Genomic DNA, 9,856 nt, shown 5'->3' with positions numbered 1-9,856 from the left:
GCTACAAACTCTGACGTGGATATAAGCTCTTTTACAGCTAAAGCCAATTTACAGCCTGATTAGTCCAGATCTGTCTGCCCAACCCCTCAAAGCTCTGGCCTGGGAGCTCCACTGCGGACGGAGTACACTTAATTAAAGGTCCAGGAAGAGAGAGATGGAGGCAGAAGGTCTGTGAACTGCTTAAATAAGCGGTCAGACATAAGACTGTCATCCCCCTCTCATATTAAAGTCAATTATGAACTGTCATGGATGCTTGCAAGAGACGAGCTAAGGTCTATTGCAAGATTTTAAGTTTAAAGACCAAAGAACCATAACTATATTAGCATCCACACCAACTCACAATTACATCTGTTGATCATGAGCATGCAATGTGGTTTTGTCACCTGTTTCTTCAAAATACTCCAGCTCATTGGAATGATTCTGATTGGCTGATCATGAACTACTGTTACAGTATGAAAACCCATTTCCTCTATGGAATAAAAAAAAAATGTCATTGTAACTTTATCTTGCAATCCTGATGAAAAAAACAACAACTGAATTTAAAAGTCATGGCTGAAAAAATAAAGAATTGTGAGATTTCAGAATTCAGGGGAAAAGATAGAACTGTGCGATGAACTTGGAATTGCAAAAAAAAATTAAAAAAAACCTTTTGAGGTTTATGATTTGTGAAAAAAAGTCTGAATTCGGAGTTGTCTTGAAATTCTTTTTTCAGTTGTTTTATTCTATGGCATAAACATAATGCTTGAATTAACAAAACAAAACAAAGATGGAGAGAATCATTTTCTAACTAATTAGAAAATTCACACATGAAAAGAGTGAGGGAAGACAAAAAATGAGGTTGACATCCTGTTTATTTCATTCAGTTCTGTATAAACTGATATATTTGTTTACAATAAGAGGAACGTTGACATTTGTAAGAATCAGTTGTACACAATTTACAGATCACAAACACAGCTTCCTGTGTGAATTTAAGATTGTCATACAGAAAATATATAGCTGTTTTCAAACATCTTTTGTCTACCCTTTTTTCCAATCATGGGATTGTATTAACACAGGAACCTTTTTTTTTTTCATAAAAGGGAACAAAAAGCAAAATAAGTATAACTGTAATGTAATATAACTTGCAAAATCGTAATAAAAGCTACATGCACAAAGCAATAGGAGTACACATACCCGAACAGACATTAAGGACACAAGTGTGTGTTTGTATGCAGTATATGTGTCCAATTTTACATGTGGAACAAAAACCTTTGAAACTACCTGAGTATATAGCCATGACACTGACATTACTGCACGCAAATCTCAGGAACTTGTTTTGAACAGGAAATTAAATTCAAATAATGACATGATCTAATGCAAGAATATAAACCCACCAAATGTACGGCAATTTTCTTTGGTAGAACCATGTTGCCATTTTAATAACATTGACCTGAGCCCTTAAACACCACTGTTTCACTACAACCGAAGATTCAAACAGACAATCATGATAGCTATAAAAAAACTAGAAAGTGGGATTATCCTCGTGTTTTATGGAAGTGATTCAGACTTGCATAACGACTCTTTCTCATTATCATTTGTTGAAGGGCTCAGTCTTTCAGGAAAGCTGGCTGTCATCGAGACCAGAGGAAGCACACGTGAAGCGTCCAGCCAAACCATTTATGTAAGAATCTTTCATCTGCTGCTTATACTAAATAAAAACATTCAAGAGAATTAGCTTTCTGTTTTTGTGGAAAAGCATGCGATTTTGTGAAGGAAAACGGACTATTCCCACCAAATGATAACGAAACTTCTCAGAGTAGTTTGCTATGAATTACCAAACAGTCTGTAGCAGTTGAGACATGGCTATTCTTGAAGCCCGTGAGACCCAGTGTTTTTCCTCTTACTGTCTTGTTTCTTTTCAATCATGCTTTCCTTTTCCTTTCTTCTGTTTCTTTCCGTTTTCTGTGACCTCCGATGTCTTGCTGGTGCCATTGGAGATGCCGTTCACAGCAGTTTTGGCCGTCTTGAGGCGTGGCTGGCGGCGGTAGGTCTGGTAGTAGAAATTGGCAAACAGGATGATGAATGTGACGGCGTAGCCAATCAGAGCCCACTGCATCCAGGCCGGGAATGGGCAACCCGTGTAGAGAGAATGAGCGGCGTGGCCAATGGTGACGTGGAACTGGATCTAAACACAGGCAAAAAAACAGAAATCCACAGCCTCTTTGAATGCTACAAAGTAGTCTAGAAGAATTTAAAGTATACCAAGAAGTGTTCTGTTTGACCTCAGTAGTGATTCACTGAAATAATGATTCACTGTATTCAACCGATTGTAATTATTTGCTAAATTATTTGGCCGAGATACTGTTTTAAATCAATTTATTGATGAACTGTAACTGTATGCACTATGAATAATGTAGTGGACTTCTGAGAAAAATACACCAGATTGATTGTACATTTATAGACTCAGAGAACGAATGATTTTTTATGAATTAGATTTTTGAATCAGTGTATTTTATTACAAATTGCGAGATATAAACTCACACAACTGCACAATGTCATTGTGAGAGAAAAGGTGAAGTTAACCTATTTTTTTTTTTTCATGACGAAAACAGGCTTCTATAGAATTATGTACCTTGAGCTAAGCAATCCGTATCAGTTTGGTAGATGATAATTTTATATACACCACTTTAATAGGGCTGAGGAGTGTTTTTGTACCATCTGAATAATAGTGAGGTATTTCTTCCACCACAGGTACTTCTGGATCTTCGGTCCAAACGCTGCCAAGCCGTAGTATCCGTACATCAGAACGTGAATGCCTGAATTAATCGTAGCACCAAAGAAAGCTGTGAAGAGGGAAGGAGATTTAGTTGGATATAACATCAAAAATATGTTGTTCCAACAAAATATTGAGCGCTATTAAAGATCAAGCACTGAATTTGAAATCTTCTGGATGTGTCACCAACATTTGTTGAGACACAAGATTAACCTTTTGAATATCTGTAACCTTTCCTCAAATCTCAAAACGAGAAATGCATGAACTGTTACTTTTACTTTTACTTTTAAGTACTTTTATGTTTACTTTTATGTTTGCAAATAAATGGGATAGTTCACTCAAACACGAAAACTGTCATCATTTACACACCCTTAATTTGTTCCAAACCTGTATGAGTTTCTTTCTTCTGTTAAACACAAAAGAAGATATTTTGAAAAATGTTGGTAACCAAACTGTTGTTGGTCCCCATTGACTTCCACAGTACGGAAAGAAATACTCTGGAAGTCAAGGGAACAGAAACCCACCTTCAAATGATGACAGAATTTCGATTTTTTTGGTGAACTAGCCTTTAAGTAACTTCAGATAAAAGCATGAAAAACACGAAAACATGATGTCCTATTGATAAATCATTCATTAAGGGACTTTGTCATATCTTTGTTCAGTTCTACAATATATTTTGGCCTCATTTTAGGCTTAATATAGGCTTAGTCTTAGGTTAGCATTAGGACTTCAGGCTTTGGTCTAGCCTATAATAATCACAAGTGGCTTAATTTGACAACAATAGCAGTAATGTAGTTATTTGGGTATATTTAGGTCTTCTTAATCAATGGATATGTGTGTGTGTGTATATATACTCACACTGTCCGCCAGGAACCCACTTGATGCCGATCCACCACAGGATGAACATTGTGCAGTGGTGATAGACGTGCAGGAAGCTGACCTGATTAAACTTCTTCCTCATGATGAAGAAAACTGTGTCCAGAAACTCCACCCCTTTAGAGATGTAGTACCACCATAGTGCTGACGCTATCTGCAGAAACACCCCGGTATCAGTGATGATACGCATCTATCTATCTATCTATCTATCTATCTATCTATCTATCTATCTATCTATCTATCTATCTATCTATCTATCTATCTATCTATCTATCATTAGATCCATAATTCTATCATTTGTTTTCAATTTATGTTTTCTTTATTTCTCACCATCCATCCAACTGTGTGTCTTTCGATCTACTGTTTGTTCTATCATTTTATGTTCTGTCAAATAACCATTGAAGCCTTGATCAAGACATACAACCTAAGCTTTGCTGAAGTCACTTTGGATATAGGTATAAAATTATACATTGCAATTCATTTGCAGTTTAGGTATACTGGTAACAAGAGCCATGAGAATGGAGGCGTGGCCTACAGGTGGGGAGACTCCTGACCTCATCTCTGTCCTCGCGTAACCAGGGAAACCAAGCTTGCTAATGAGGGTGACGATGCATGCCAAGACAACAGCATGAGGGAACTCTAACCAACGTCAGTGAAAGCGGCCTCTTGATTACAGTTAAGCCTCGCTCTCACAGAGCTCTACTCAACTCTCTCCCTTTTCCCCACAACTGTACCCTCTGAGGCGCTACTACTCTACAAGATCATGGCTTCAATCTGATTTGTGAATTGATTGGGTTAGTCTGTGTATAATTCACTTTATATGAAACAATAGCATGGTATGTCTTCAATTAAGTAAAAGTGTTTAAGGGAAAACAGTGTATCTCTTACCCTGACTTCATTCACATCATTGGAGTAGTTCACAGGCTGGCAGAGGTAACTGTATCCAGCCGCTCTGGAGCCCAGAAGCAGCTAGAGGCAAAAACACATTATTCATTATTATTATTTTTGTGCCCATAGAATTGTTAATGGCCACAGTTTATTCCTTATGCTTTGGGAAAACATAATCTGCACATTTCAGCGTCCCTTCATAGCATTTTGCTTGTGCATGTAAAAGTTGTACTTGCGAAACAAGCAACAGACTGCCTGTGTAAGAAGTAAAATGTGTCACTTTTTTATTGAAGCAGTGATCTTGTGGCAAACGTCCTTGACCTGTCTGTGGTACAGTCTTGCACATGTTGGGCTGAAATCACTGCTATTTTACTATTGATGTTTGTTACACAGTGAGCACTTTAAAAACATGGTAATGCTAAAATGATATTGCATAATAATTAATATCAGACAGGATCGTTGCATATGTGGGAAGTCCTGCAGTTTATTATTATTATTTATATTATGTTAGATTTTGAACAATATTTAATATAAAATAACAAAATACTTTGCATGAACATAGATAGATAGATAGATAGATAGATATACTGTGTACATATATAATGTACAAATATGTCTTGTTTAAAAAATTAACTACACTACATTAAGTTAGATTTCTGCTTTTGCTTTTGCACATAAATATTTGCAAACAACAATTTGCCAATAGCAAAAGGAAGATAACTGAATTAAAAAAATTAATAAAATAATGATATGATACATTTGCTTTTGTGAGTATATTTTCTATATCTGTATACAGGAGAACAAGCTTATATATTTAAGCAAGGAGCACAAACAGATAAGAGCATTGTGATTTCAGTCTTCATAGTGTAAAGTTGGAAAAACTTATGTATAATGTGGAATTTCTTAATTTTTTTACCATACATATTGTAGTGCAACTGTATTTAGAAAGAATCCTGTCATACCAGTACTATTTTCTGGTTCCATGCAACTATGCTTGTGAGGCCTCTATAAACATGACTGGTGCTACTAGATTCAAATGGATTGAGCGGGAGTTCAGCAGACCTCTTTGCAGATGTAGAAGTTAAGCAGCACCATGCTGAAGTTGTACACAATGAGGGTTTTTCTGAGCTGAAAAGGCTCCCGGTTCTGCATGTAAAGGGGTCCGACCCACAGGAAGAGCAGGTATAGAACACTGATCCCCAGTGTGGGGAGCGGAGACGACATCATGGGCCATTCCTCCACACGCTTATCTGAGATTTAAACACACAAAACCCAATTCCAATCAGAATATTTAGCTAGTTTCATTTTCTTAAAAATACATGTAAAAAGATTCTCACCTGCTATGGTAAGGCTCCATTTATAAAACTCTACAGAGTCATTCATAAAGTGAATGACTGTCTCCATGGCTCTAGTTCTAAGATGATAATCCTGTGAAGAAACAAACAGAATAGACGCTTTTTAAAGTCTTTTCCTTGCACAGTATGAAGACAATTCCTTAAGGACAAAATCTGTCGGACAATACAATTATTTATTAAATCATTACTCATGTGCAATATAAATGTGCTATAATAAGATACTGTTAAACAATAACTGAGCTTAAATGTAGGATGTAGGTAACAGCACGCTAAAAACTGATGCTGTTTTTTTTTTTACAGATTTATTGCACCAAAAGGCGAACACAAGAATATAGTGACAGACATGTACGTGTTACTGAGTGTCACTATTTTAAATCAGCAACTAAACCACATTCCACACCTGAGCGCCAGGTAAGCAGAATTAATAAAAGTCACAGTCCACCAGTCTCATTACATAATCAGTCCTGCTGACACCCGTGCAGTATTTAGCTGCCCTCTCGTTAGTGACTGAGACAAACGGAAGGAAAACAGGATAGCTGTATATGGTCCCAATTTTAACACACATGCAAAATTGTCCAATTCACAGGTGAAACTTAAAGAATAATCTTTGCTTAAAAATACTTGGGGTTACATCAGGTTAAACTAAGCTTTGCGGAAGAAAATAGTCAAATGAAGCAAAGTATGCTTATGCGTGTATGAAATACAAGCACAGTCACAGAATACTCTTGTCTTCATATTCATAGTTGTCACAATGTCATAATCTCAAAAACGATAAGCTTTTGAGTAAAAATTCCAACATCATAATTTTGTTAAATCTAACAAGTGTACATAATAAAAATGCACTAAAATGCATTCAGATAAGAGTTAGTTATCTAATGAAGGCATATTCGAACTGAAGATTGAACTGTTCTTAGGACAAGAGTGTTTTTCAGGTTGGTTCAGGTCATCACATTTATATTGAGGCAAGCTGTCATGTGTTGAATGTTGTTGTCATTGTTGTTGTTGTTTTCTTTATACAGTTTATTAATCGCAATTTCTGTTGACCAAAACGCTGGTTTAGTATTTTCACGTTTTTGCATTTCCTACTTAAAAAGTCTATAATTTGCTGTTTAATGGCCGTTTGTACCCCATATAATGTGACAACCTGCTTCACTATTGTGTATTGTTATTTCTGGACAGTAACATTGGAAATGTTCAATAGATTTTTTAATCCTAATAGGTGCATATATGTACTTACAATGTCCATATTTGTTCCTTTCAAAAAGATACTGACTCTGTGACAGCTTTTGTCGCTTTTTTCTAAGATTGTATGTTGTTTAAGAATTTAAACCCTAACAAACTACTTTGTTACTAGTAGTATGTGCTTTATACCTCTTAATACCTCTTAGTTTGATATTTTGTATCTAATGCAATGCCAATCAGACAATTTGTAGTTTAGATCAAGTCTGCAACTATGTTTTGAGGCTACTTAACATGCAAGGATGGCATAAATGATTCTGCACTATAAAATGGAAGAGATGGAGCTGTTCGAATAAACATGCGGACATGCAGTGCAAAGTTCCTGTGCATCCCCGCTGAAGACAAAAGCCTCTGTCCGCGTGTGTCAGCAGGTTTCACCAGCATTTGTCAGTCAGGCTTTAATTCCTTTTGATCTACGAGCTTAAAGTGTAAGTACGAATGCCCATCGACCCACATCTGAGGCCGCAGCACTCAGAGGGATGATCGCCATGAAGGTTATCACCACCAGACGCCCCAACTACAAGCTACAAGGCCTAAAACTTTTCCAGAAACTCCTAAGAAAATCAATTTGCAACTGTCCATCTGTACCAAAACCAGTCATAAGTGTCAATTTTCCAAAATTGAGATTTATACATCATCTGAAAGCTGAATAAATAAGCTTTCCATTGATGCATGGTTTGTTAGGATAGAACAGTGTCTGGCTGAGATGCAACTATTTGCTCTACTGTTGATTATAATAATTTTAATAAATAATATATTTTTTCTATGATGTAAAACCAACCATAACAGTGAGTTTTGAGATGAATGTTTCTTTACAGCTTCCTCAGATCAGTACGTTGGGTTCTGGGTTCTTTAAAAGCATTAGTACAAGATGGTTTACTCAAGAACTAGTAAAAAGTTATTTGTGCATCTCTCAAATATTCGCCTATTATATCAAACTCTAAACCTTTTTATTTTAAAGCCTGCAGACAAACTTACAGGCTTTCAACAAGTGCTACTGAATGGTTCCGTTAGGGAACATGACTAATCTCCATTAAAGCGATTTAACTGTATCTGACAGTTTGCAGTGAACTGTCATTTGCATTGAAATGCATGCACATTTCCAAGCCAAATAGACTGAAATCTGGTACCGATGCAGAAAAAATGCATTCTTGACACACACACAGTCTTACCTTGCGAGCGCGTGCCTATGCCGACATCAGGTGCTGTGCAGCCCAGGTAAAATATGCGAGTAAATAATTGTCTGGATTTAAATCTACAGTGTGCGTTTAAACACATCAACCCCGAGGTTTGGGAATAAATACGCGAAGTCAAACTGAATGTAACGGGACTGGAGCATATGAGGTAAACGCATCTGATCAGAGTGTCTGACACTGACTGGAGACCGGGCTGTCCGGCACTGAGCATGCGCAGTCGACACGCGCCATGTGGGGGCTCGTGCCGGTGCGCTCGGATAATTCCTTTGTTTAGGCGTTAAAGCGCAAATCTTGTACGGCGGGTCAACAGACGCATAAGCAGCATTTATCTTAACATAAAGTTTATCTGTTTGGGACGTAGCAAAAATATTTGTAATAGACACAAGGTTTAAACTGACTACATATTTTTGTTGGATCATTAGATAACTTTTTTTAGCCTATTCAGTATATATAAATTATTATTATTATTATTATTATTATTATTATTATTATTATTATTATTATTATTATTATACACAGATAGCCTACATGTTTTTTTCAACATCATTATAGTGTAACGTCTAATTCAATATTTTAATAAATTAAATATTTTATTCACATAATTTTTATATTATTTGTATAAGTTATACATAATTGTTTCCATATTTAATAATGTAATATAATTATAATATTCTCATATTATTTAGGTATTATTTTATGCATTTATACATTTAATCATTTTTTTACATTTTAACAAGTTTGATGTATTATTATTTACTTTATTTGTATAAACATAATTGCTTTCATATTAAATAATTTATTATTTTATCATTATATTAAGCTATAATACATTATCTAATTATTATTCTGAATTCATATTTTTCAACATCAATGTAGTGCAATGTTTTAGAAAATACACGTTTTATCCAGGTTTAATCATTACATTATATTATTCTGTACTCAATTTGTATAACCAATTTTTATATTTAATATTTAATATCTAATAATTATAATATGATCAAATATAATATTATTATTGTATTTAGTTCTGCATACTATTTTAAATAGGCATGTAGTCATTCTATTGTTATAAAATAATTTAATGCAATTTCCTTTTCTCTGACAGAAATATTATTCTGTTTTAAATGTTTATAAATGTAAATTACATTTATACAAATTTAATACATAATAATATTTTATTAATTGTAATTTTCTGAATAATATTTTATTAATTGTTATTTAATAATTTGTTTCCATATTTAATACCTTGTGTATAATCAATATATTTTATATTCTACATCACATTGTATAAATCACATTATATAGATATTCATTAATGTAATATAATGTAACTTAATGATAATTTCTTCCACTGATAGGCCCTCTCTCAATTAAATCTCCAATTCTATAGGCCTACAGACTGAGGGATAACCTGTTGCTGAGACTGTTTTATCCCACTGCGAGAACACAATGTAGTCACAAGGTGGCAACAAACTCTAGAGAACAAGTTCACAGATGGGGTGGAAAAAGGTGTAGGTTTTGTAGGTTTTTAGTAGACTGAAATAATATTT

At 34.9% G+C, this 9,856-nt stretch overlaps 1 protein-coding gene across 1 annotated transcript; it reads right to left on the bottom strand.

Moving 5' to 3' along the window:
• Nucleotides 1-836: 836 nt before the first annotated feature.
• On the bottom strand, nt 837-8,504 carry elovl4b (ELOVL fatty acid elongase 4b). The gene is made up of 7 exons (XM_026199755.1): nt 8,283-8,504; nt 5,854-5,944; nt 5,579-5,766; nt 4,517-4,597; nt 3,611-3,782; nt 2,695-2,822; nt 837-2,164 (listed from the first exon to the last, which is right to left on the bottom strand). The coding sequence occupies exons 2-7, from the start codon at nt 5,918-5,920 to the stop codon at nt 1,898-1,900; spliced, it is 903 nt and encodes a 300-aa protein (XP_026055540.1). The 5' UTR covers nt 5,921-5,944; nt 8,283-8,504; the 3' UTR covers nt 837-1,897.
• Between the last annotated feature and the right edge of the window lie 1,352 nt (nt 8,505-9,856).

The sequence above is a fragment of the Carassius auratus genome, chromosome 23 (assembly GCF_003368295.1).
Source record: "Carassius auratus strain Wakin chromosome 23, ASM336829v1, whole genome shotgun sequence".
In the NCBI taxonomy this organism is placed as follows: Eukaryota; Metazoa; Chordata; class Actinopteri; order Cypriniformes; family Cyprinidae; genus Carassius; species Carassius auratus.
The sequence above is the reverse complement of the archived record's forward strand: the minus strand, read 5'-3'. Positions and strand labels throughout refer to the sequence as shown.

Bases quoted from the DNA above. Each gene is read 5' to 3' on its own strand.
- elovl4b (XM_026199755.1), bottom strand. From the start codon at position 5,920: ATGGAGACAGTCATTCACTTTATGAATGACTCTGTAGAGTTTTATAAA. The intron at 3,783-4,516 runs GTAAGAGATACA...GTGTTTCTGCAG, and splicing joins ATGATGTGAATGAAGTCAGG to ATAGCGTCAGCACTATGGTG. The intron at 2,823-3,610 runs GTGAGTATATAT...CCCTCTTCACAG, and splicing joins GTGGGTTCCTGGCGGACAGT to CTTTCTTTGGTGCTACGATT.